At 53.6% G+C, this 26,844-nt stretch overlaps 4 protein-coding genes across 11 annotated transcripts in view; all 4 read right to left on the bottom strand.

The window, feature by feature from the left end:
* Positions 1–2,674, bottom strand: part of SLC43A2 (solute carrier family 43 member 2) — a 40,029-nt gene extending 37,355 nt beyond the window's left edge. The window contains exons 1-3 of one of the 8 annotated variants that reach the window (XM_042965673.1): positions 2,203–2,674; positions 1,769–1,888; positions 696–1,155 (exon numbers count right to left, since the gene is read on the bottom strand). In XM_042965673.1, coding sequence (XP_042821607.1) covers positions 696–855 — 160 coding nt within the window. In that variant the 5' untranslated portion in view covers positions 856–1,155; positions 1,769–1,888; positions 2,203–2,674. Of the gene's footprint in view, positions 1–695; positions 1,646–1,768; positions 1,893–2,202 lie in introns of those variants that run through there. The other 7 variants (XM_042965672.1, XM_007076113.3, XM_042965668.1 and 4 more) reach the window with 7 other exon arrangements.
* A 6,213-nt stretch (positions 2,675–8,887) lies between these two features.
* On the bottom strand, positions 8,888–19,933 carry SCARF1 (scavenger receptor class F member 1). Its single transcript, XM_042967087.1, has 11 exons — positions 19,748–19,933; positions 19,364–19,425; positions 19,006–19,107; positions 17,610–18,135; positions 15,397–15,615; positions 14,860–14,988; positions 13,947–14,050; positions 13,340–13,460; positions 11,898–12,019; positions 11,667–11,813; positions 8,888–11,010 (listed from the first exon to the last, which is right to left on the bottom strand). Exons 1-11 carry the CDS (start codon positions 19,846–19,848, stop codon positions 10,151–10,153), a joined length of 2,493 nt encoding a protein of 830 aa, XP_042823021.1. The 5' UTR covers positions 19,849–19,933; the 3' UTR covers positions 8,888–10,150.
* Positions 19,934–19,997: 64 nt separating this feature from the next.
* Positions 19,998–23,988, bottom strand: LOC102957448 (Rab interacting lysosomal protein). Its single transcript, XM_042966254.1, has 9 exons — positions 23,491–23,988; positions 23,323–23,416; positions 23,132–23,238; positions 22,795–23,040; positions 22,371–22,498; positions 21,859–21,981; positions 21,097–21,180; positions 20,730–20,816; positions 19,998–20,698 (listed from the first exon to the last, which is right to left on the bottom strand). Exons 1-9 carry the CDS (start codon positions 23,716–23,718, stop codon positions 20,593–20,595), a joined length of 1,203 nt encoding a protein of 400 aa, XP_042822188.1. The 5' UTR covers positions 23,719–23,988; the 3' UTR covers positions 19,998–20,592.
* A 725-nt stretch (positions 23,989–24,713) lies between these two features.
* PRPF8 (pre-mRNA processing factor 8) overlaps positions 24,714–26,844 on the bottom strand; it is a 31,624-nt gene continuing 29,493 nt past the window's right edge. Inside the window, exons 40-43 of the mRNA XM_042965878.1 lie at positions 25,781–25,921; positions 25,506–25,645; positions 25,199–25,401; positions 24,714–25,050 (exon numbers count right to left, since the gene is read on the bottom strand). Of these exons, the coding sequence (XP_042821812.1) occupies positions 24,896–25,050; positions 25,199–25,401; positions 25,506–25,645; positions 25,781–25,921 (639 nt within the window). The 3' untranslated portion in view covers positions 24,714–24,895. The remainder of the gene's footprint in view (positions 25,051–25,198; positions 25,402–25,505; positions 25,646–25,780; positions 25,922–26,844) is intronic.

Raw genomic sequence — 26,844 nt, 5'->3', positions numbered from 1 at the left:
AACCTGCGTCAGCAACACCAATGATGCAGCAAAGGGAGAGGACAGAACTAGTGTTATATCCTTAAATACTCCCCTTGCCTTCCCCTACCATGATAGGCAGATAGAAGGCCACAGAGACATTCTCATGGCCTGTGGGAGAAATGTCCTTTGGAAAATCATAAAGCAGCAAAAACAGACAAGAAATTGTAGCTGACATGCCCTTAAGAGACTCCATAATGGCCTAAAAAACATCTAGATTCTAGATGAAACTTCGATGGGGTGGAGGCCAAGCCACTTCCTCTCTCTCTTGCTGCACCCCAACCATTGAGTCAGGAGTTCCTCTTTCTCACAGTCAGAGAGCAACATATTTAGTTCAAGTCAAGTGATACGCCAGACACGAGGAGGAGAGAAATCCAGCAAGGTTCCTAGGTGGCAGAAAGAACATCCCGGACCTGGAGGTTCTGGAACTACCAGAGTCCTCAACTGTGTGGCCTTGGACAAGTCAGCAGATCTGTCTGAGCCTCAGTTTCTTCACCCACAAAACAGGGACAATGATATGTACCCAGCTGAGCTGGCTGACGATCAAATGGGGCTTCTGCTAAATGGGAGGCGCTGCGCAGCGAGGCGGTATTGCGGGCCGGGTCCTCACTGCCATCTCGCCCTCTCCCAAAGCTCCCACTCCGGGAACCACCCCGAGCCCGAGACGCCCGTCTCACCTGGCTCAGTACACAGGTATGAGTAGAAGCCCTCCGACTTGAGCATGATGAGCAGAGAGCCCCAGCCCAGGAGGACTGCCGAGAAGAGGAGGTTTTCCAACACGGCTGTGCAGGCCATCCACCAGCGGCGCCGATGGGCAGTGGCCAGGGTGGGCGCCATGGCGCGGCGCGGCGGCCCTGCTCCGGCTCTGCAGCCACCTGCACACAGACCCCAGTCAGCGTCAGCGTCAGCGCCCGGCCCTGCCCAGCCTGTGTGGCCAACCCGGGCCGCTGCCGCAGCGCGCGCAGCTTGTCACCCCTCCGCGGCCCGGACCGTGGGTGCGCACAGCGAAGGAAGCCCCAGCCCTGCCTGGGTCCCAGGCCAACCTGTCCGCGGCTGGCTCGTACGTCTGCCCTCAGCTACGGGACAGCGGCCCCGGCCAGGCAGGGAGACCTCTCCCTTGGCTCATCCCGAGGAAACCTGAAGCATGAAAACAGGAGGGACTAACGCATGCTCAGGGACGTGGAATTAATCCTGGCTCTCCGCAGGACTGACATAGCTTGGGGACTGTCAGGGGAGGCACCTTCGGGTCCGGATACCTGGGCAGGGCCATACCTGAGGACTGCCACTCCCTGGGACCCTGACAGGCGCCCTCCCGCCCGCACTCGAGACCCTTCCCCAGAGCTGGTTCCTTCAACCACAAGATCAGCGCAGGGAATCCGGAACGGCCCGCCCCCGGCCCGCTCATAGGCTGGACGGCTAGGAACTGCTGCGCCATTGGCCGCTGTCTAGGTCGCTAGGCGCTGCGGCCACGCGAACCCCGCATGGGAGAGGCGAAGCCGGTTCAAACCGGCGGCGCGAGCCACCTGCACGACCCCCATTCCGGCTGCTTCCGCGCCATTTAGTCTGTTCCCATGGAAGCGGACCCCCCTCCCTCCATCTCCGAGCTGCCTCCTCCATTCGTCATCTCTTCCCTGGCAGACCTTCATCCAATCTGTTTCCTCTCATAGTTATACATCTTCTCCCTATGCCCCTATTCGTGCGCTTTCTGTCCCCCTAGCACCTTCTCCCAGATCCCCAAGATCCAGCTCACCCGGCTTCTACTGGCGTGTATCGGGCCCGGCCGGCGCCTTTTCTGCCTCCTTTTATTCCAGAGCTTTTATTTCGACCCCAAGACGAAAACACTGTCGCACGCTGATTGGCTGAGTGGGGGCTGGAAACAGGCATTGGCCAATCAGCAGCTACCCGCCCGCCCGGCGGCGAGCAGAAGCCGGTTCCGGCCGGACTTGAGAGACAAACAAGAGAGCTGGGGGGGTGGGGGGGGTTGCCGGGGGCAGCGGTGGGTTGCCTCTACCGCTACTGCTGCCTTAAACTGGAGTAACAGCCGGGCTGGGAATTCCCCGGGGCATTGCCCCAGCGTCTCTCTAGAGCCTTACTCCGAAGCTCTGACCCTGGGTTCGGTCCCCTCTGTGGATGTTCTGGTGGACTGCATGCCTGCCTCCCTCGCACACCCAGCTGGGCTCTTACACTCCGTTCTACTCCAGCCCGCTACATAGTCCCCAGCTTCCCCTCTGTCCTGGGCGCCACGTCCCGATGCCCTGGCTCCGTGTGGGTCGTTCGCTCCTGCCGTCTCCATTGCCTCTCCCACGCAACGCTGCCATCCCCGGCTGCCTCGGGCTTTGTGTTCTGATTTCTCGCTCTCCTGTCCCCAGTGTTCTCCATCCAGGCGCTGTCTGCACATCCCGGATCCCCGGACTCCTGTGCAGGCGTGCTATGCCTCTTCCCTGCTCTCCTGATTCATCGACCCTTCTGGGTGCCATCTGCCCGATCCCTAGAATATGCTCTTGGGGGATCCCTAGGTGGGAGTTTGGGGCTTGTCTATACCCTAGGACGGTTTTCTCCCATCCACTGATCCCTCGCCCACCCGTTCCTGCTGTCCTTGGTCCCCTTGGGGACCCCTACCCAGAGTTGCCCATCCCATCCCCATTGTCCTGCGCCGCCACCACCCCCTTACGCCCCATTCCCGGACGTCTCCTTTAAGGGCCCTCTCTGGTGACGGGCCCTCTCTGGTGACGCGGCGGGCAGCGCCTCGGGGAAAGCGCGTGGAGTGGGGAGGACTCTGGGCTTTCAGTCTGATCAGAGCTGGACCTGTCCCCAGGACTGCTAGGGCAGGGGGATGGAGCCCCGGCACTGGGGAGGTTCAGCAGCCCAGATGAGTTTTCCGGATCGGAGTTGCCAGCCCGATCTCTGAGGACCCTCGGGCTCCCCCAGATTCAGCTTGGTCTCCCTCGGCTCGCTTTGGGAGCTGGCTTATTCCAGGGCTCTGGGAGCCTCAACAGCCTCCCCTTTCATGTCCTTGAATCCGAGTGCGCCCCCTGCCGCCATGAACCCACCGCTGGCAACCTTGCTCACACCACGCCTGGCGCTGTGGGCTTGGGGGAGATACTGGCTGGTTACCTATCAGGCTACCCACCCTCACAGAATCTCACCCACTCACTCCTCACGTGCGACTGTCATTTGATAAACTTCAGTCCTTCTCTCCTACTTCCACCTGCCTAAGGGACGTCTTCAGGCAGCTGTTCGATAGACATCTCTGAACTGTTTCAAAAACCATCAAAAATGATTCACCCTCTACCCCCAAAACTGTCCCTCCCATTCTTTCTCAGATAATAGCACCACTACCATAAAACCATCTTTTCAACAAATATTTATTGGGCAACTGCTGTTATTCTCCCTCTCCTTCACCCCATCCCCACCCCACCAATACAGCCGTATCTCCTAAATATTTATCATCTGTGTACTGGCACAAGAACAGACACTCAGATCAATGGAATAGAATAGAGAACCCAGAAATGGACCCACAAACGTATGGCCAACTAATCTTTGACAAAGCAGGAAAGAATATCCAATGGAATAAAGGCAGTCTCTTCAGCAAGTGGTGCTGGGAAAACTGGACAGCGACATGCAGAAAAATGAACCTGGATCACTTTCTTACACCATATACAAAAATAAAAAATGTAAGACAGAAAGCCATCAAAATCCTCAAGGAGAAAGCAGGCAAAAACCCCTTTGATCTTGGCTGCAGCAACTTCTTAACACATCTCCAGAGGCAAGGGAAACGAAAGTAAAAATGAACTACTGGGACCTCATCAAAATGAAAAGCTTCTGCACAGCAAAGGAAACAATCAGCAAAACTAAAAGGCAACCGACAGAATGGGAGAAGATATTTGCAAATGACATATCAGATAAAGGGTTAGTATCCAAAATATACAAAGAACTTATCAAAATCAACACCCAAAACCCAAATAATCCAGTGAAGAAATGGGCAAAAGACATGAATAGACACTTCTCCAAAGAAGACATCCAGATGGCCAACCGACACATGAAAACATGCTCAACATCACTCATCCTCAGGGAAATACAAATCGAAACCACAATGAGATACCACCTCACACCTGTCAGAATGGCTAACTTTAACAACTCAGGCAACAACAAATGTTGGCGAGGATGTGGAGAAAAAGGATCTCTTTTGCGTTGTTGGTGGGAGTGCAAGCTGGTGCAGCCACTCTGGAAAACAGTATGGAGGTTCCTCAAGAAACTAAAAATAGATCTACCCCATGACCCAGCAATTGCACTACTAGGCATTTATCCACAGGATACAGGTGTGCTGTTTTGAAGGGACACATGCACCCCCATGTTTATAGCAGCACCATCAACAATAGCCAAAGTGTGGAAAGAGCCCAAATGTCCATCGATGGATGACTGGATAAAGAAGATGTGGTATACATATACGATGGAGTATTACTCGGCAATCAAAAAGGATGAAATCTTGCCATTTGCAACTACGTGGATGGAACTGGAGGGTATTATGCTAAGTGAAATTAATCAGTCAGAGAAAGACAAAGATCTTATGACTTCACTCATATGAGGACTTTAAGGGACAAAACAGATGAACCTAAGGGAAGGGAAACAAAAATAATATAAAAACAGGGAGGGGGACAAAACCTAAGAGACTTAAATATGGAGAACAGAGGGTTACTGGAGGGGTTATGGGAGGGGGGATGGGCTAAAAGGGTAAGGGGCACTAAGGAATCTACTCCTGAAATCATTGCTTCACTATATGCTAATTTGGATGTAAATTTTAAAAAATAAAAAATAAAGTTAAAAAAATAAATATTTATATATGATATTTGAAAAAAAAAAAAAATCATCTGTGTCCGAAGGATTGCAACTGCTGTTCATCCAGCCTCCAATCTCAGCCCCTCAAATCCATTTCTTTACCCAACCCCATCCCAGTGAGCTGTGGGAAATGTAAATCTAACTTTAGTAAATGTGACTTCTGCTAAAATCCTTCAGAAACTCTACCATTTGTCCTGTAGGGTAAAGTTCAAGTTCTTTAGCCTGACCCACAGACTCCTCCCCACCAGTCTTCCACCCCCTAGAGGCCAGTTGATGCTTCAATCACAGGGAATTGCTTGTAGTTCCTGCACGTGCTGTTCTCTCACCACCTCTGGCCCTCAAACATACCCTCTTCTTGGATAGCACCTCCTTCAGGAAGCCTTCCCTAACCACTCCCAAAAATATTCACTATCTTAGTCTACTGACTGCACTGTTTTATAACCATCAGCTCATCTGTTTGTCTCTCCCTTTCCCCACTGACTATGAACTATTTAGGTCTTACTCAACTTCAAATCACCACCCCCCTTAACACGGAAGCATGAAGCAGATGCACAATACTGTGACTGAGTGAAAACGTGAACAAATGAAAAGGGTCGGAAGGTACATGCTTCTAGGGACAAAGGATTCAAAGCTGGGAGAATGATGGTAATGACTATAATAATTACCCTTCATTGAGAATTAAAAATTTACTAGATGCTTTAGTTTGTGGCATTTAATCCCCTCTGTAACTCTGGGAGATGGCCATTAACCCCATTCCAAAGTCACAAAACAAGTATATCAGAACTGAGATTTGAATCCATAGCTATTTGAATGAAATTCTGGGTTTGTTTGTTTTTTTTTTCAGTCTTTTTAATGTTTATTTATTTATTTATTTAAAAAAAATTTTTTTTTACGTTTATTTTTGAGACAGAGAGAGACAGAGCATGAACGGGGGAGGGGCAGAGAGAGAGGGAGACACAGAATCGGAAGCAGGCTCCAGGCTCTGAGCCATCAGCCCAGAGCCCGACGCGGGGCTCGAACTCACGGACCACGAGATCGTGACCTGAGCTGATGTCGGACGCTTAACCGACTGAGCCACCCAGGCACCCCAATGTTTATTTATTTTTGAGAGAGAGAGTGCGAGCTTACAGAGGGGGAAGGGCAGAGAGAGAGAGAGACAGAGGATCCTCCCTGACAGGAGACAGCCTGTTACGGGACTTGATCATGACCTGAGCCAAAGTCAGACACTCAACCGACTGAGCCACCCAGGTGCCCCTTTTTCCAGTCTTTTTATCAAGGATGTTAAAACTCCAAAACCAGCACTGCTGGCAAATCATAAAGAAATAAAATCACTTAAAGTACTAGAAGAAAATGCAGATGATTGTTTCACTAGTTTTAGGGTAGAGAAGACCTTTCCACTAAAAATGACATGAAACTCATAAGACAAAAAGACTGTCTAAGTTAAAATTTTAAATTTCTAGGGCACTGGGGCACTTGGGTGGCTCAGTCAGTTGAACAGCTGATTTCGGCTCAGGTCATGATCTCTTGGTTCACAAGTTTGAGCCTTGGATCGGGCTTTGTGCTGACAGCTCAGAGCCTTGAGCCTGCATCAGATTCTGTCTCCCTCTCTCTCTGCCCTTCCCTGCTTGCATTCTGCTCTCTCTCTCTAAAATAAACATTAAAAAAAAATTTTTTTTTAATTTCTGGGGTGCCTGGGTGGCTAAGTTGATTAAGCATCCAACTTTGGCTCAGGTCATGATTTCACAGCCCCACATCGTGCTCTGTGCTGACAGCTCAGAGCCTGGATCCTGCTTTGGATTCTGTGTGTGTGTGTGTCTCTCTCTCTGCCCCTCCCCTGCTCGTGTTCTGTCTCTATTTCTCAAAAATAAATAAACGTTAAAAAATTTTTTTTAAGGGGGCGCCTGGGTGGCTCAGTCGGCTAAGCGTCCGACTTCAGCTCAGGTCACGATCTCGCGGTCCGTGGGTTCGGGCCCCGCGTCGGGCTCTGGGCTGATGGTTCAGAGCCTGGAGCCTGCTTCCGATTCTGTGTCTCCCTCTCTCTGCCCCTCCCCTGTTCATGCTCTGTCTCTGTCTCAAAAATAAATAAACGTTAAAAAAAAAAAAATTTTTTTTTTAAACTTTAAATTTCTACAGAGGGAAAAAAAAAAAACTATAAACACCATTAACCGACCAATCACAAATTGGGCAAAGAATTCATATCCTTAATACACATAAAGGCAATTATAAATCAGTGAGGAAAAGAGAAACACCTCACCTGAAAACTGAGGAAAGAGGGGCACCCAGGTGGCTCAGTAGGTTAGGCATCTGACATCAGCTCAGGTCATGATCCCACTGTTTGTGGGTTCAGGCCCCTAATCAGGCTCTCTGCTGTCAGAGCCTGGAGCCTGGTTTGAATCCCCTGTCTCCCTCTCTCTCTGCCCCTGCCCCACTCACACTCTCTCCCTCAAAAATAAACATCTAAAAAAATATGGGGCGCCTGGGTGGCTCAGTCAGTTGAGCGTCCGACTTCGGCTCAGGTCATGATTTCACAGTCTGTGAGTTCGATCCCTGCATCAGGCTCTGTGCTGACAGCTCGGAGCCTGGAGCCTGCTTCAGATTCTGTGTCTCCCTCTCTCTGCCCCTCGCCTGTTCATGCTCTGTCTCAAAAATAAAAACATTAAAAAAATAAAATAATAAAATAAAATAGTGGAAAGAATATAATCAGATAGCTCATAGGAAAAAATACAAGTAATTATTAAAGATACAAGAAGCAGCTCAACCTTAGAATAATCATAGAAATTTACATTTTAATGATATAATTTTTGATGGCTAAAAAGACAAATGCAAAAAAAAACTTTTATCTGTACAAAGATGTTAACTTTTTAAGAAGCTTTAGCATGTTATCACGTTATTATTTTTATTGTGCTAAAATAATGAGACACCTGGGAATGTAAGCTGGTGCAGCCACTCTGGAAAACAGTATGGAGTTTCCTCGAAAAACTAAAAATAGAACTACACTACGACCCAGCAATTGCACTACCAGGCATTTATCCAAGGGATACAGGTGTGCTATTTCGAAGGGACACGTGCACCCCCATGTTTATAGCAGCACTGTCAACAATAGCCAAAGTATGGAAAGAGCCCAAATGTCCGTCGATGGATGGATGGATAAAGAAAAAGTGGTATATATATACAATGGAGTTGTTACTCGACAATCAAAAAGAATGAAATCTTGCCATTTGCAACTACGTGGATGGAACTGGAGGGTATTATGCTAAGTGAAATTAGTCAGTCAGAGAAAGACAAATATCATATGACTTCCTTCATATGAGGATTTTAAGAGACAAAACAGATGAACATAAGGGAAGGGAAACAAAAATAATACAAAAACAGGGAGGGGGACAAAACAGAAGAGACTCATAAATATGGAGAACAAACTGAGGGTTATTAGAGGGGGTGTGGGAGGGGGAATGGGGTAAATGGGTAAGGGGCATTAAGGAAACTACTCCTGAAATCATTGTTGGAGTATATGCTAATTTGGATGTAAATTTAAAAAAATAAAATTAATAATAATAATAATAATAATAATAATGAGACACCATTTCAACCTATTAGACTGGGTGTGGGAACACAGTTCCTATCATCATTTGCGAGAATGCAAAACCACATAACTTTTTTGGACGGTAATTTGGAGTAAGTACCCAAATGGTTACTTTTTTTTTTTAATGTTTATTCATTTTTACGAGAGAGAGAGAGAGAGAGAGAGAGAGAGAGAGAGAGAACAAGGCGGGGAAGGGCAGAGAGAGAAGGAGACACAGAATCGGAAGCAGGCTCCAGGCTCTGAGTTGTCAGCACAGAGCCCGACAAGGGGCCGGAACTCACAAGCTGTGAAATCACAACCTGAGCCAAAGTCGGACGCCTAAGTGACTGAGCCACCCAGGCACCCCAGTACTCAATTGTTTAATGTTCTTACCCTATAACCCAGCAATTCTACCTGTAGGAATCTCTTCTACAGAAAAAACTTCCATGAGTGCAAAAAGAAATACGGACAAAGTTGTACACCGAATCATTTATTGTATCAAAACAATTAGAAATGACCCAACTTCCCATGGGTAGGGGATGGTTTAAATAACCTGTGTTAGTTCCACATGATGGAATCCCATGCAGCCATTTTTAAATAAAAAGAGGTAGCTTTATAATTACTGACATCAGAAGATATCTAGAGCATATTTAAGTAAAAAACCAAATTCTACAACGATATGTGCACAGGAAAACCTCTAAAAGGAAGGATCTAAGCTGTCTGCAAGATTCTCTGAGCTCTGGGATGGAAGAGGGAGCTGCTGTTTCTGTCCTGACTCGGTAATTCAAGTATGTGAGAAAAGAATTCAGAACCAAAAGGCATTCAATGACAAGTAAGTCTGGCCCCTCCCCTGTCCCTCAGACTCCTCTGGGGAAAGGGGGAATCTCCTTTCTACTCTATACATATCTGTAATGTTAGTACTTTTTTATTTTTAACAACATTGTTTTTTTATATTTTTTTTGTAAAAAAAAATTAAATCTAGGGAGAAAAGTAAAAAGAATGTTCACTATAGAACATTTACAAATTATACAGAAGTTTACGACGGAAGAAAATAAATATCAGCCACTATCTCACCTCCCAGAAAAAAAATGCCACTTGATGCTGTTCCCCGAATCTTTTCTATGCATATACAAAAAAAAAAAAAAAAGAGTTTGCAAAACAATCACAAAACACACACAAAACGGAAGGATTCTAAACATGTATCGTGAAGGAAAAGGAAATGAAATTTATAAGAAGAAAATGTACTTTTTTACACTTAACAGTAAAGCATAAACAGTCTCCCATATTTCCCATATTAAATCTTCTTGCACAACATGATTTTTCATGGTTGTTTAGGAAAGTATCATAAGCAATCTTGCTTTAGCCAGTCTTCTATCATTGAATATTTAGGTTGTTTCCCATTTCAGAAAAATGTTCTCCAAATGAAGAAAAGAATAGCCTTTGGGGGCAAACAGAGTCCAGGACAACAGAGAAAAAGTCCCCACGGTCATCTCTTTCCCCTTCCTGACCACACCCAATGGGGGTCGCTGCCCAGGCCTTCGAGACCACTCCCAGAGCACTGCCAGGGCCCAGAGCCAACTGGCCTCCAACTCTGACGTTTCCCCACGAAAGGGCAGAGGCTCTGGTATGTCTTTCCTGGCCCTGGGATCTTTTTCCAGCAAAACACAATCTGAGCCAGGGGCAGTTCGTATGCCTACCCTCCATCCATAGTCTTCCTTCTCCCCCAATTCAAGGTTCTCAGGGTGCTGGTGGCCCAGAGATGGGTGCAACATTCTCATACTGGGGCTCCTCCTGCCCCTCCTCATCAGACAGCTTCTGGGGATCCTGTTCCTGGGGGCCACCCTCAGGGGTCAGCTCCTGGGCCCTCCCCGAGTTCTTGGTGCCATCACCTAGTCCCCCGGCCACTTCCTCTGGTCCAGTTCCCGCAGACTCTAAGGCCCTAGTGAGCTCATGGTTCGGGGCTAAGTTGGGGCTCTGACTGGCAGTGCCGGAGGCCAGCCCGGGGCTGTCCTTATTTCGACTCAGGGCCCGGCGTGGCGGCTTGGGGATGGCACTCTTGACCTTGGGCTCTGCCTGGCCTTTCTGGAAGCTACCAAAACGACGGAGAACAGACCGGACGGGGCCCTCAGATACCTGGGGTGTCCCTGCCAGCATGTAGATCGTGGTCACGGAGCCTGAGCCCTCTGAGACACTGCCTTCAATGGCTTCCACACGCTCAGCCACTGTCCGGCCACCAAGTGGGAGCCGGCGGCGGCCAATGGCTGGATCCCTGGGGCTGGCAGCACCAGGAAGGGTCTCATCCGTTTCTGCTTTCTCCGGGCCCGAGGACTCCTCAGCCTCCTGGCTTTCCGGACTCAGCGGGGCCCCACGGGAGACCCTCTTGGGCTTTCGGAGAGGACTGGAGAGCTCCCCTGAGCTTTGGCGACTCTGTGGTGCAAACTTGGTGCCTTCAGCAAAGGAGACTGATGGCCGCTTGGCCCGTGCGAGGCTGGAAGTGCGTGGGATAGGGAATGGTGTGGAGGCGTCCTCAGGGGGAGGGATGGGACCTCCAGCCAGGCTGGCCTCTGGAAACTCTCCGTGGGCCACAGTGGCCATCCCTGGCAGAGGAGACAGAAGAGCTTGGCCAAAACTGGGCTGGCCACCCCAGTCCGTCCTGTTTACTCAGTTTAGCATCTGCTGGGGATCCTCATCAGTGGGGCAAGGAAGAGGGCGAGGGTACAGAGACAGGAGAAGAGCCTACTCCTTCTACACACTTTTCTCCCCACCCCTTCCCACTTTGAACTAATGCCACACTCTAACCAAGCTAACATTCTTTCAGTGCCACACAGTCATGTCCCTCTCACCTTGGACCTTCACGTGCATTGTTCCGTCCTCCTGAAACACCATTCCCGTCCCTCCTCAACTTGCACTTTGTTGACTCCTGACTCCCGAGTCTAGCAGGCTCAGTTCCAATATCACGAACACGGCGACATCTTCCCTGCCCCTAATCACCCCTGACATGGCTGGATTATGAGTCCCTACGTGTATGTCCCCCCATCAAAGTGTGCATCACCCGGTCCTACACGTGTCTGATTCCTGCCCACCACACTAGAAGGTTGGTGAGGATGGGAATCCGTGTTGTTCTTTACTATCTCCCCCAGCCAGCAACAGTGACCTGCACTTGAATGGGCAGCTGATACACGTTTGCTGAAGGAATAAAGAAGTAGTGGGCAGGGCTGCTCGGGGCCAAGCGGGCTGTTGAGGGGTTGGTTACCTTCTTGGGGTGGCACGCAGTAGGCAGGGCCCTCGTCCTCCTCGCCAGACTCAGGATCAGAAGAGAAGGAGTCGTCCGAGGCCCAGCCGGCGGAGGGCGGCTCAATGAAGCTGTGATTGAAGGGGATCTCCGGGTCGTGGTGTGAGACTGCAGGGGGCTCTGGGTCAGGCACGGAGCTCCATGGAAGACCTTGTCCCGTCCCAGCCCCTGACTTGCAGCACCCACACTCACCTGTCACCCAGGGAAGCTTGTGGCTGCTGAGGGAACCACAGGGTAGCGCTGAGCCCAGGCTGGTCAGCGCCCCCCAGACCTGCATCTTCACCCTGGACACGGTGGCTTCATCTTTTGCTGGCCTGAGGGGAAAGGAGGGCAGTCAGTGCACAAGACCACCGGTTGGGGCAGCGTGGGGGCAGGAGAGAACGATGTGAGAGAGGCAGGCCGACACAGCGACTGTCTACCTCGGCGGTGCCCTTTGACGACAGAGTAAAACCCAAACCATTGAGCCTGAGATTTGGGCCTGTCAGAGAGGGCAGCATAGCTCAAACAGAACTGGGTAGCAACTCTGGTTCCGGCTTTCCCCTCTCCGGGCCTCAGTTTCCTCATCTGTAAAGTGGGGACAACTCCTAGCTCTGAGACTCTTTTTCAGGACCCAGTATAGCTCCAGGCACCTGCTGAGGTTCCCCAAAATGCAGCTTTGTGTTATCATCTGGCTGAGTCACCAGCTCAGCTATGTTTCTGGAAGTGGCACCACCTCCAGGAAGCCTGTCCTTGACCCCATCCCCAAGCTGCTTCATTGTTACCAACCCTCTGACGGCCTTTGTCATTCCCGGCCTCAGGTGAGTGGCTTCTTCCCCACCCCCAGGGGAGGGGCTATTGGGTCTGCTCATCTGTGAATCCCCCATAGCACAGAGGAGGACGTGCTCAAGGCTCAGTGCACGAAGTAATAAGAGAGCACCAGACAGAGAATCCAGAACAACAGAGCAGGGGCTTTGTGCGTGCTAGTGACAGGCTGGGTCACCTTGGGCCTCCATGTCCTCCTCTGTGAATTGAGAACGCTAATCCTCCTGCCCCCACATTCCCTGCTTTAAACCTTGCTGCTGTGAGTCTCCAAGGGATTTTGTAAAGGAACAAAGCCCTGTGCAAGCAACATTCCCCTGCAGCAGGCCCCCGCAAGCCCAAATCCTTCCTATTATCTCCTTTTCTCAGGAAGCTACTCTGCTAAACCACTGCTCAGACTTCTGTTGAACTCTGCTTCTGTTGAACTTCTGTTTATCTCTGCTAAACCACTGCTCAGACTTCTGTACTCTCCTTCGAGGGTGGTGGAGGGTGTTGAGGCCTCCTCTCTTCCCCTCCTTGCCCAGAGCTGCCCTGCTGCTTCTGCCTTCCCCTCATTCCCCCTCTGGTCCCTAAACCCTCGGCCTCCTGCTGCAGGTTTGAGATTTGCCATCCTGGTGCCCAGCGCCCACTGCGCACACGCATGCAACTCGGACACTCGCAGGGAAGGCGGGCAGCCGACCTGGTGTCTCCAGGCCATGGCCACTGCCAACTACCTCATGCCCTCTAAATGCGCGACAAGACCAGCCCTTCCCCGCCGCTGAAAGGAAACCAGATGCTACCTTGCTCCCACCCTGTGGCCTGAGCTGGGGGTGGGGAAGGGGTGAGCCGGCATTCACCTGTCCTTGGGGTCCAACCGGGCGGCCCAGCAGCAGCAGGCACAGAAGGCGATGCCCAGGAGCAGCAGCAGCAGAGGCACAAGGATGCCCGCGATGAGGGCGGCATCCTGACCGTGAGGCCCTGGGGAGAGCGGGGGATGGCCGAAAGTTCAGGGCTTTCCTGTCTTCCACACATCGCATCTCATCTCCAGCTCTGAGTTGCCTCCCCCCCGGAATGTTCCACCTGTGGGTCCCTCCCCTTCTTCTGAGAGAGACAGGCTCTGCTCAGCCTGGAGGCCCTCTCCCCAAGGCAGCCTCTCTGCTACCCTGTCCCCTCTTCATGGCCCATGTCCCACAAGCTCTTGCTCCCAACTGTCACGCCTGATACACATCCCGGTGTCCAGACCTGCCTGCTCACGGATGCCAGCCCTGGATGCGAGCCTGGTGTCTCAGCAGACAAGGGCCGAATCATATCTTCAGGGGTCTCCAGAGCATCCATACAGATTTCAAGTATAGGGAATGTCTCTGAAGTGAGCCCAGCCTCCCTGGCAAGTGATACGTCCCTGAAGCCATATAAAGGGCCCATTTTCCCTGGTCACTGCACCCCACACCCGCCTTTTCAGCTTACCCAGCTGGCAGGCCCCAGAGACAGGGTGGCAGGATCCCTCTGGGCATTCACAGGGAATAGAGCAGTTGTTGCCATGGAAGCCAGATGGGCATGAAGTGTTGCAGCTATGGGGTGACAAGAGAAACAGGCTGAAGGCTTGGTGAGAAGGGATAGGGGTGGGCAGGGGACAGGGGAAGGTGGATTTCTGGGCACTGCTCCCCAACCCCTGCCAAGCAGACTTCCCTGGAGGATGCCCAAGCAGACTCCTCCGACCTCTGAGGACATTCTAAGTACCCCTGGCCATGTCTGGGAGAATCCCCTAGCCCCTAAGCCCATCTTCCAGAGAGGCCACCCCACAAACTGTCCCTTGGTCCCCAGCCCCCCAGGGTATACCCCAGAGTATAGGGCAAGATCCACCCCTCATGATGCTCGTCCCTAGCCCATCCAACACTAATGTGAAATAAGCAAGATGCCAACGGCATCCAGAGAAACGTCCTCAGGGTCTGGAGGTCTGAGTCCGGCCCTGCCCCAAACTCTCTGGGCCTTGGTCCTCTCTTCTATGAGATGAGGTCTCTTCCATCTGATACTACATTCTGTCCTAGAGGCGGAAAACCTGACATTGGAGACATTGACCTTGATTATGTTTCACCACATGAAGGCCTCACGGGAACAACAATGGAGTTGGGAGTCCCACCCCTAAATAACTTCCCCGGCCTAGTTCCACAGCCAGGTCTTTGAGATTAAGATTAGATCACTCTGACCCTTCTTCAGAAGGTGCAGACCTCACAACAGGAGGACAACTTCTTCATTAAGAGCTTGCTGGGTGGGTATCCGGGAGGCAGGCGGAGAAGCCCCGAGAAGGGAAGTTTAGGAAACAGATTGCACTGACGCCTGACCGAGGCCCGTGCCTCCCTGCCAGGGCCCCAGTTCTCACCTGGGTCCCCAGTAGCCAACGTCACAGACACATTCCCCAGTCACAGCATCACAGGCCCCCTGAACACAGGTGGGGCAGGTAGAGGTGCAGCCTTCCCCAAAGGTGCCAAGCGGGCAGGGGTCTTCACATCTGAGGTGAGGCGAGACTCGGAAGAGGAGGGCAGGGCAGGTCTGGCAGGGCAGACCCCCCCCCCAAAAAAAAAAGGTGCTACCCGTCTTCCCCCATGCTTCTGGACTCAGGGCCCCAACTGTCTATGCCTCAGCAATGAAGCTCAGGTGTTAACAGGGCCTTGAACCTGGGGCCAAATCCCATAGGTGACAAGATTACAGATCCCTGGAGGGGGAAGAGAGCAGGATACCTGAGCGGTGAGGGAGCTGGAAGAGAAGCCTGCCCGGGGCCTCATCAGCACCCCTCTCTCTTCCGTCAGTCTTGGCCAGGAGGCAGGCCCCCAGTGGGGGAGGGGCCAGCTATCCCAGGGCTGGAATGAGGACCCTGAAGGAGGGGGGCCCCCCACCCCGAGCAGGCTGGCCCCCTCACCTGGGCCCCAGCCACCCAGGGTCACAGCGCTGACAGTGCCCAGTGTCTGCCTGACAGGCCTCCCCAAGCCGGCAGTGGGGGCACTGCTTCCGGCAGCTCTCGCCAAAGGTGCCGGGTGGGCAGGGCTGGTGGCACTGGGTTCCATTCCAGCCCGGCTCGCAGGACTCACAGCTGCCTGTATCTGCAGAGCATGGCTTGTTCTGCTTGCAGTGGCCGCAGCTGGGAAGAGAAGGAGTCATGGGAGCACTGAGGAGCCCATGGATGGAATGCCCACCCAGGCCTCCAGGGACACTGGAGAGCATCCAGGACACTCAGGCAGGTCTCAGCCTCAGTTTCCCCACGTTGTACAACAAAAAGGCCGGACAGATGATCTCCGTAGGATTCCAGCCCTCTCCTTCCAACTTCCCATTCCAGGACCCATCCTTCCCAGGGTCCCAGGATTAGCCCAGGCAGAGCAGCCAAGATACCTTGTCCAACCTTCTCCCTCCTATCTTTTCTCCTCTCTTCCTCCTACCCACGCCATCTCTGAGGTCTGGTATGAATGTGACTCTTCTATCTCATAACATAAAGATCCATAAAAATTAAAACATGTCTGTTTTCATCACTATAATTTCAAGTTTATCTTATGTTTGAAAAAAAAATGCTGGGGCACCTGGGTGGCTCAGGGAGTTAAGTCTCAGACTCTTGATCTCAGCTCAGGTCATGATCTCACAGTTTGTGAGTTCGAGCCCCCCATCGGGGTCTGGGCTGACAGTGCAGAGCCTGCTTGGGAGTCTCTCTCCCCTCTCTCTCTGCCCCTATTCCTCTCTCTCTCTCTCTCTCTCTCTCTCTCAAAATAAATAACTTAATAAATATATTAAAAAATGCTTTCCCCAGTTTTTTGGAGATATAACTGACACTATACAACTTAAAAAAAATTTTTTTTTAATGTTTATTTATTTTTGAGACAGAGAGAGACAGAGCATGAACGGGGGAGGGTCAGAGAGAGGGAGACACAGGACCTGAAATAGGCTCCAGGTTCTGAGCTGTCAGCACAAAGCCCGATGCGGGGCTCGAACTCACGGACCGCGAGATCACGACCTGAGCCGAAGTCGGACACTTTACCGACTGAGCCACCCAGGCGCCCCAACGGTGTGCAACTTTAAAGTGCACAGCATAATGACTTGACTTACATATAGTGTGAAATGATTACCACAGTAGGTTTAGTTAATATCCCTCATCTCATATAGGTACAAAAAAAGGGAAAACAATGGCTTTTTTCTTTGTGATGCAAACTCTTAGGATCTACTCTCTTAGCAACTTTTCCAACAAGGTTTACCTTATTCTAATTTCTTATTGATTCTTAACAGTTTCTTGACAAGGTTCCCCCCAGATAATTATTTGGAGTCATATGCTTGGATCAGACTCATTTGTTCATAAAATCAACTTAGCAGACCAGCATCAAAAAAAGAAAAATAAAAACATTACAGTATATATACACATATGTGTGTATCTATACACACATATATGTATCTATACACACATATGTAATATATATTATATATATGAAGCAAAGATAAGTATATGTTGTTAAGCTTTTACCACAGGGGGGTGTGAATGAGATAGGGGGGATGTAACACGCATTTCTTTTTGTTGTTGTTTTGCTCGTTTTATTTGTTTTTGAGTAAGCGCCATCCCCAGCGCCCAACATGGGGCTTGAACTCACAACCCCCAGATCAAGAGCCAAATGCTCTACCTACGAGCCGGCCAGGCACTCCTAAAACCCATTTCTTATTGTGGGTGGGGCCGCCCAAAGTTTGAAAGCCACGAGGTCTAAAAGGGACCCTGCACTCGTTTCGTCACGTGGTTCATCTTTTATCTGCTTCTAAGTAGAGCTTGCTGGTACTCCTATTGTCCGTTTAACAGTAACCGGACGTAGGGTGGGCGAGGCCGGACCTAGGGGCGTCGGGGGTCTTTTTCCCCCTTTCATCCCGTCCCTGTATGTTTTTGCCGAGGGCACCGCGCGACGCTCCCCCTGCGCCCCCGCCCCTGCCGGGCCCATCCCCTTTCTCTCCCGTTCCCTTCAGTTCCTTCGCCCGCCCTCCCCGCGCTCTGTCCTCACCCCCACCGCCGGCGGCCCGTCCCTCTGCCCGGCTCCTGCGTGAGCCGCGTCAGCACCCGCCCCCCGCACGCCCGCCCCGCAGCCTAGCCGCAGCCCCGCGGCCCCCGCTCACCTGTCGCGGCAGTGCGGCCCGTAGCTGCCGGCGGGGCAGGGCAGCTCGCAGCGCGCGCCGCGGAAGCCGGGCGGGCAGGCGCACAGGCCGGAGACGGCGTTGCAGCGGCCGCGCACGCACTCGCACTCATACCGGCACTCGGGACCCCACCGGCCCGGCCGGCAGACGCAGCGGCCGGTCTCCTGCGCGCACGGCGAGCCGTGGCAGGCGCAGCGGAAGCTGCAGCGGCGGCCCCACCAGCCCGGCTCGCAGCGGCAGGAGCCGTTGGTCTGATCGCAGCGCGCCACCGCCGGGTTGCACTGGCACGGACGGCGGCAAGTGGGTGACCACCAGCCGGGCTCGCAGCGGCACGCGCCCGTCGCGGCGTCGCAACGCCCGTGGGGGCTGCAGTCGCACTGGAACTCGCAACGGCTGCCCCAGCGTTCCGCCTGGCAGTGGCACACGCCCGTGGCCGGCTCGCACTGGCCGTGCGGGTGGCAGGCGCAGGTCTCACGGCAATCTGGGCCCCAGTACTGACTCGGGCAGCCTGCAGGAGTCGGGTGGGGAACATAAAGGGGTCAGTGGGCTCAGGGCCAGGCACGGATCTCCGCCCCGCGCGCCCTTCCACAAGGAAGAGAGGCGCCAGGCCCACCCTCCAAGAGCCGGAGACAGACCCTTGAACATCTGGCAGCCTAACCTCTTGGGGCACAGCTCACTTCCTGCCTCAGACTCACGAACTACAGAAAGCCTTTGGAGTGGCCCAGACTCCCACTTCATACTCCAGAACACACTTAAAGTTCCTGAGTGGGAAAGGTTTGCCCAGAGTCACACAGCAGTAGGATTTCATTCACGTCCCTTCCTCTCTCTCATGCCCATCCCCCCTCCCGCCACCCCCACCCCACTAGAGATGACAGAGCGTCCCAGTGTCCACCCCTGCCTGGATACTGACCATGAGGGTCACAAGAGAAGCCACATTTCCCCCCTTGCGTCTCCTCTCAGCCCTGATTCCTGGTGGCTGCTCTCTGGCCATCCTGCCCACCAGGACAGGGCAGAGCCCTGCCGGATATCTCCTTCCACCCTCCACACATGTATAAAGTGCACACGAGGGAGACGGAGAACGTGTCCATTTTGTGATCAACAGGGATAACCACCATCTTTTTTGAGAAGTTGTGGATGGTGAAGGGCCCAGAACTGAAAGTGTGGGTAGGGCTTTGTGGATATGGGTAAAAACCAGATGACTCAGGGCATCTTCCAGGAATGCGTCACTTCCTGACTGTGGGCCTCAATTTCCTCAGTGAGGCTTGGAGGGATTCTGGCTCTGCCGTTTTAAGATCACATTTCTACCCGCTTTGCCTCCCCACTCCCCTCCCTGGTTCTGCCTGGCAACTTCACCCTCCAGATGAAACTCAGGACTCACGGGAGTTGCACTGGGCCCCAAAGAATCCAGGTTTGCAACGACAGAGGCCTGGTTTCACGCACACTTCATCTTCCCGGCAAGCATCCAGCCCCTCACAGATGGCTGAAAAACACCCCACCCAGGTGGGAAGGACGGTGGCATGGCACCACCAGGGGACACTCTGCCCCTCTCACTGGCTCCCAGCGCCCTGCCCCGTCAAGAGCCATTCCCTCAGGGCAGGGTAGGGGGGGGCTGTCAGGATGGACCCTAGCTCTAGGGCTCAGAAGGGGAAATAGGAGGCCCCAAGAGGGGAGGCAGGAAGGGTCACTGGACTATGTTCTCCTTTCTTCTCAGGTGGGGATCCGTTCTGGCTACTCACGGATAGTGCATTCTTGGTCTTTCTGCCTCCAGCCTGGGCAGCACTGGAGCTCAGCAGAGGGGCTGTGGGGCAGAGAGGGGTCAGCCGGGGGACAGACAGACTGGCTCCGCGGGTGGATCACTGTCTCTGGCTGAGATGTGGGAGGCTGCCTCAGCCCCATCAGGCAGGCCTAGCCAAGAGTCACAGCCACAGTGTCCCCAATTCCTTCCCTTTCCTTCCCTGGCCTTCCCACCTTCTGTCTTGACTACCCACCACCTTCTAGGCTGTCCCCAAGCCCCCCTCCCTTCAGCCCATGACCTCTTCCCTCATGTCCTCCTTCCCTGCAATGCCGCAATACCAGTTCAGGCACCCCCCCGCCCCCATCAGATTCCTACAAAGACCCACCTGCCGGCCGTGCAGACATGCCGCCCGTTGGGGTCCAGGTTGGACCCCTGGGTCCCCTGTGTCCAGAGCAGCAACAGTGAGACCAGCAGCCTCAGCCCCATGGCGGCCAGTCCAGCGGGAGGGCTTGGGTTAGTCTGGCCCCCACGGCTCCCAACCCCCTCCCTGCTTCCTTCCAAGGCCTTTCCTGAGGAAACCAGTGCCGAGAGGCGGGCTGCCATGAGGCACCTCCCTGAGAGGGCGGGCGGGTGGGTGCTGGGAAGACCAGACGCCAGAGAAATGAAAAGGAAAGCCGAGGGCAAAGGCTGAGTCGGGGCTTTAAGGGGCTGGTCTCAGTGTGGAGGGGGCAGGAAGATGAAGCTGCAAATCCCAGGGTACTGGGGACAGGCGAGGGTGTGGGGTGCGAGTGGGAGCCACATCTTTCCATTAGGTCATGCTACCCAACTGAGGCCCTAGCTGGGTGACTCCTCCCCACCCACTAACAACCAACAAGACCCTGTGAGGAAACCTCAGCCTGCCTTTGGTCCTGGCAGAGTCAGGCGGGGGCAGACCAGTCACACACAGACATGAAGCAGTTTCTGGGTATCGTGGGCAGTGGCTTTATTACATTGGCTTAGGCCGTTCGCATAGACCCTTGGGAGGTAGGTAGCCTGCTCTCCATTTTACGAATGGGAAAACGGAGACTCAGGGAGGAAGCGCTTTCATGTGACCCCGGAGGCTTGGCACAGAGATACAGGGAAGGAAGGTAGGCTGAGCTCTTCATCATCCCCTGGCTCAGGCCAGGATCGCGAAAGAGCCTGGGGAGGGCTGAGAAGGAGGAAGCCCTGTCCTCATTTGAGGCCACACATCTACCCATAGCCAGATTCCAAAGTCAGGTCTCTGGGGCAGCTGAGACAAAGATGTTCATCGAGTGCAGAGCACGGCTGGTCAGGAGTTGAGGACTGTGGGGCTGCCCACAGGCTCCAAGTGGGGTGGCTGTGGGGTCTCCTCTTCTCCCCCTAGCTTACTGGGGGCCATGCTGCTGGTCTGGGCTTCAGGGGCCTCTGTTTCACCCCGATAGGACAGGCCAAAGCTGGGGGGAGAATCAAGAGGCAAGCTGAGCTTGGATGCCAGAGAGGTCAACGATATGGGCTGAGGGCAGGGGCTGGTGAGAAAAGGAATACAACAGGAAGAAAGGGCAGTGTGAGGTATTGAGGGGGCAAAGGGGCCGGGACCAGGGCCAATGTGGGGCGGCATGCTCAGAGCTCAGGGCAGCAAAACGAATATCAGTGGAGCAGGATAGGGGGAAAGAACAAAGGTGGGGCCCCTCCTTCACCCCCACAACCTTTCCCCTTCCTCTTCTCCCAACATACAAACTCTGTATTCGGGACTCAGTGGGTGGAGGGTGGGCTCCCTTATCACTGGAGAGTAGGAGCCATGAGCTGTCTTCATCGTCACTGAGGCAAAGAGGAGAGAGGAGATGCAGGGGTCATTAATCAAGGCCCTAGGGGACACCAGGAGTCCAGCTATGTTCAGGCCTCTGCACAGCGCCCAGGAATGGCCAAGGGAGGACAGAGTGACCCTGGGCCCCTCAAGGCTGGAGAGAAGGTGGTGCTGGGGAGATAAAGGACATCTTGAGGCTTTTACTTTACAGCCTGACGGCCGGCCCTGACATAGCTGGAACTACAGTCTGAAACTTCTGAGAACAAACAGATCCAGCCAAGACAGGAAACTGAAAAATTCATGTGAAGAAGCAGCATTACCAGGTTTCTTTGCCAGGAGGTACAGTGAGCACGGCACGTGGGTGCAGTGCAATCCAGAGAGAAGGGTGGCAGGCTAGGGTGTACCCAGGCCAGAATGGAAGGCCCAACAGGACAGGCTGGACGGCAGGTCCAGGGGGTGACCAGGCCAGAGTGGTAGGTTCAGCAGAACAGACAGGACAGCAGGCTCAGGGGGTAACCAGGCCAGGTTAGCAGGTTTAAGCTGTAACTAGGTGACAGGCTCAGGGAGTAAGGCTAAGGTGGTAAGCTCAAGGGGTGACTAGGCTGGGTTAGAGCATGACCAGGCTGAGACATCAGGCTCAACAGAAAGAGGAAGGGAGAGCTGGCTCAGTGGGAATGGAGGCAGGGACTTACCTGCTCTCTGTTTCCTCTGGAATCCCTAACATCTTGGCCTTGATCTTCTTCCGCTGCTTCTTGACAGCCACCTTCATGGCTTCAACCAGAAGCCCAGGGACCCGGTGGTCCGTGAGCAGCTCCCTGCAGAGGAGGGAGAGGGGCCGAGTAAGCAGTGGGAATGCCAACAGTAGGTCTCATCCCAAGTACCTGTGCATGTTGCCCCCCCCTTTTTAAAACACTCCGCCTTGCTAACACCCCTCAGACCTTAGCTTAGTTGTTGCCCTTTCCTAGGAGTACTTCTTTGACCACTGCTGTGACTCTTTGTACCACCTCCTCCCTCATTTGGAAGAAGTTCCTGGAGGGCAGGTGCTGTGTCCTCCCAGTGTCCCGCACAGTGCCTGGCACATGTCACTGTGGATATATCAGTGAGCCAAAAAATGAAGCTGGTGACTTGAGACTTGGGAACGGGTGTGAGTGGAGCGCCCCCATCCCCAGCTTCCCAGACCCCGCCCACCGCCCACCGCCCTCACCTCTGGAAGTAGGCCAACTCCTCCTTCAGCAGGAACACGTTGGCTTTGAGTTCATTCCTCTCCTGAAGGATCTGCTCAAGTTCCTCTCGACTGAAGCTGCACTGTCCTACCTTGGAGGGGCGCCCTGGCTGAAGGACGGGTTTGGTCGATGGGGTACCTCTGCTGGCGTTCCCCTGCCCCCCCGGGGCCATCCCAGGAATGCTAGAGCAAGTGACTGGCAGGGAGACTTGGGAGGCGAGGGCGCTGCAACAGATGACAGACCAGTGCTCTGGCTGAGAGTGAGAGCAGAGGCCGGCTGGGAGGGGGGGGCGCACACTTGTATGCCACCTTCCAATTTCCCGGTGGACCTGCTAACGCCGCACAGCAAACCTTTCCCGAGTGCCCACCAAGTACCTGACCTGCGAATACTACGACGGGCACTCACCGGGTCCTCAGGGGTCCCTGGGGCTCCCGCCTCAGCGGTTGCCCGCTCGGGCTCCTGCCTCTGCTCGTACCCGGCCCCCCTGGCCTGGTCCTGCGCCGGCTCCTGAGCCAGCTCCACTGCCCCCTGGCGCTGTAGCTCCCGCTCGCCCTCGCGGTCCCTCGCGGCACGCAGCTGGGTTTGCACCGCTGCCAGTTTGTGCCGCAGCTCTGAATTCACCAGCAGGAGGCGCTGCAGCTGCTCCTGCAGCTGGGGGCGGGGCAAAAGAGAAGGTAGGCGGGGTGTCGGTGGGCGAGGTGGAGAGCCCCGCCCCTCGCCCCTCGCCCCGCCCCGCCCTCACCGCCTCCGTCTCCTGGCTGCGCTGCTGCAGGTCGCGGTTGTGCGCCCGGAGCTCGTCTCGCTGGCGGTCGGTCACCTCCTTGAGCTGCCGCAGAAGAGCGCGCTCCTCTGAGGAAGGGGCGAACTTAGCAGCGGCTTGGGGTGGGGGCCCTGAGCCGGCCCACCCCACACCCTGGTCGTGCCCGCACTCACCGTGTGGCCCAGAGTGCAGCTGTCTGCGGAGGTGCTCGTTCTCCTCGCGCAGCCGCCGCAGCTCTAGTTCGGCCTGCTGCGCTGACACCTGCAGCTGGGGAGTCCAGGCTGTGAGGGCTACGCTCCCACCAGCCCTGCGGGTGGCGAGGGGAGGGGGCGGTGACTCACTGAGTCCGGGTCGGGCCCCACGGCAGCCTTTTCCAGGAGCTCCAGCGCCCGAACCACGAGCGGCACTAGCCTGGCCGCCGCCTCCGGCCCGAAGCGGCGCGCCAGCTCCTTCAGCTCCGTGCCCAGGGCCCCTGCTAGATGGTACACGAGCTCCGCGGCCGTCCCTGACCCGGCGGCCACTCGAGGCCCGCAGCCAGGCACCCCGGGTATCGTCCCCCTGGGCTCCATGGTTCCACAAGGCCAAAGGCTGCGACACCCCCCTCCAACCCTAACTAGGGCAGGAAAAAGCCAAACAGTTTCGGCCCAGGAAGCAGTTTAGGGCAGTAGAGGGCGGGGAAGAGGCGACAGAGGAGGAGCGATTAAGGGAAAAGGCGTGGGGAAGGAGGTAGTGCACTGGGTCCCCTGGGCCCTGTCCCCCAAGGTCACAGGAAGCAGGACTGCCTGCTTCCAGCCAGGCGTCCCAGGGCTGAGGCTCAGGGCTCTAAGTGGTCACTTTCGTCAATCCCTCCCCACAGCCTCCAGTCCAGGCTCCACCCCAGTGTCTGGTGTCATGAGGCTCCACTTGGCAGCCAAGCACTACAGGCAAGAGGTGAGAGGTAGGAGGGTTGTCCCTGGTCTCAGAGACAGTCATCTGTGAAGCCGCGTGCCTATTTCCCCAACCAGGAGTGACACAAAGCTTAAGGGGCTAGGCTGGGCACCACAGTTGGAGGGGCAAATCCACAAGCTTCCAGACTCAGAAAATGGCAGCAACTGTTCCAAAGGATGTTGAATAGGAGTGATTTGGAGACAGAGAGAGAGAGAGAGAGAGAGAGAGAGAGAACGAATACGAGCGCACACACATGCAAGAGCAGGGATAGGCAGAAAGAGAAAAAGAGAATCTTAAGCAGGTCCAGACCCAGCGCAGAGAGCTTGATCTCACAGCTATGAGATCATGACCTGAGCCAAAATCAAGAGTCGGGACACTTAACTGACTGAGTCACCCAGGTGCCCCGGTTTGCAAATATTTTGAAGGGATGTTGACAAATGTGGTCAAGCAGTAAGGGTGTGAAAGCCCAACCCCACCTCCGTTCCCGGAATCTAAGGGATACTTACTTGGTCCCACAGCCCATGAAAAGGAGGCTCATGCCCCTTTAAGGTTGAGGCCAGCATGGTGCTATGAACAAGTCCAGCCTCCCTACATCCAGAATTTGAGCTCAGGAGGAAAACAACAACAACTCAAAAACTCTTATTTATACAAAATTTATTATTACACTTTACTCAGGACTACAAGCCACCAGAGATCAATAACACAAGAAGCACAAAGACAGGAAAATGGGGCCAAGCTGCTGAATGTCACCAGCTTGTCTTTGGGGGTAGAAGACTCCAGCCTGTGGAGCGTCTGAAGCAGGGGGAGGTGAGGATACAACTAGGCATAGAGGTCCTCTCGATCCGCGGAGTAGACCTCGCCCTCTTGCAGGAGAGCGAAGTTGAGGAAGTGGGAAGGTCTGTGCACCTCGTGGTAGAACTCTTTGGGGTTTGCCAGCTGCAACTCATACTTCATGTTGGGATCATGCCGCACACCTTGGGGTAGAAGGAATGGTCTAGTGTTAACAAGGTGCACCTACCTGCCTCACCCAGCCTGGACCCTGGCCACCTCCAAACCAGAGTCAAGCCCCAAGTGCTAAGGGGGATGGCCTACCCCAGCCCCACTTCCCCATGCTGAACTTACCCATAAAGTTGTAGTTCCATGAGGACTGGGCAGGGACCATAAAAAAGCCAAGGAAGCGGTCTGACAGCAGCATCTGGACCCTTTCATAATGCGAGGGTAGATAGCCCTTGGGATTGTTGCCCTTGTCTGTGTTCTGGCGACCCCATTCATAGCCACTGGGGGTCAGCTTATAGGCTGTCAGTGTGCAGGAGCCTGGTGTGAAACTGACAGAGCGATGAAGACAGAGTCAGAGCTCAGGCCACCGTTCTGGGCCCTGTGCTGCAATGCCTGCCGCACCCCATTTCCTCCCAAAGGGGCCCAAGTCTACCTGCAGGTGATGATAATGGTCTTCTCACCATCCCAAGATGGGTTGTCAGCCATGATCTTAGCATGGGTGGTGACATCCTGGGGTGACAGCTGGGGGGACTCATTGGGCTGAGTGTGGATCCATCCTAAGGGTTCCATTTCCTATAGGCAAAGAGAGGTGAAAAGTTATCTGGAGCCTCATCTGCAGACGGGAATCACCCCATGAGAACAACATGGCTGCCTTCCTTCCACCACTCTCACAGAAGAAAGCTCCCATTCTCCCACACCCCCACTGACCTTGAGGTACTCATGCTGGGGCAGTTGGCCAGGCAGATGCACGGTTTGGTGAGTGCCCCACTGCGGTACCATCACGATGCAGCGGATCTCCTTCACCTGGGGGTTATCCGGTGGGCTGACCCCATACAGGTATCCTGCAATCTGGAAACAAAGGGGTCAAGAACCAAAACGATTCTTAGTACCATTCCAGACTCTGGGCTATCAGCCCTGTGTTTCATTCCCTTCCCCAAGAACAAAGGAGAGCTTCTTAAAACGTGGTCAGAATCTCTTGCATCACAGTAGCCTAGGGTGCTTGTTCGAAATGTTAAACATGGCCCTCATCTCGGACTTATCACATCAGAACCTCAAGTGGGGTCCAAGAATCTGCATTGCTCACACACTCCCCAATTGATTAAGCAGTATCCATAAATAAATGAGCACAGCAACACACAGCTCATGAATTTTCACAAGATGAACACATCTTTAAGTCCACCACTAGGTGGTATTTTGAATTTTACACGGCCATCGACAAAGAGGACCTGTGTCCTATAAACCCACCCACAATCTTCTATTAACAATCTTCTCAAATTCACCAACCTGAGGCCACAAATTGGGTATTGTATACAATATGAATTACCTGATTACTAGTAAGGCTAAACATCTTTTCAAGGTAGTTTGTTTATTTTTGAGAGAGAAACGGAGTGTGAGCATAAGCAGGGAAGAGGCAGAGAGAAAGGGAGAGAGAGAGAGAAAATCCCAAGCAGGCTCCGCACTGTCAGTACAGAGCCCGACATGGGGCTCAAACTCACAAACTGTGAGATCATGACCTGAGCTGAAATCGAGACTGAGCCACCCAGGCACCCCCCTAATCATCTTTTCATATGACATTTGCCATTTGTAGTTCCATTTCTGAACTACCTTCATATTCTTTGCCTATTCTTCTGGTTATTTTTTTATTTTATTAATTTTTATTTTAGACAGAGAAGCTCCGTACTGAGTGTGGAGCCCCATGCAGGGCTCAATCTCACAACCCTGGGATCATGACCTGAGCTGTAATCAAGAGTTGGATGCTCAACTGACTGAGC

The sequence above is a fragment of the Panthera tigris genome, chromosome E1, assembly GCF_018350195.1.
Source record: "Panthera tigris isolate Pti1 chromosome E1, P.tigris_Pti1_mat1.1, whole genome shotgun sequence".
In the NCBI taxonomy this organism is placed as follows: Eukaryota; Metazoa; Chordata; class Mammalia; order Carnivora; family Felidae; genus Panthera; species Panthera tigris.
The sequence above is the reverse complement of the archived record's forward strand: the minus strand, read 5'-3'. Positions and strand labels throughout refer to the sequence as shown.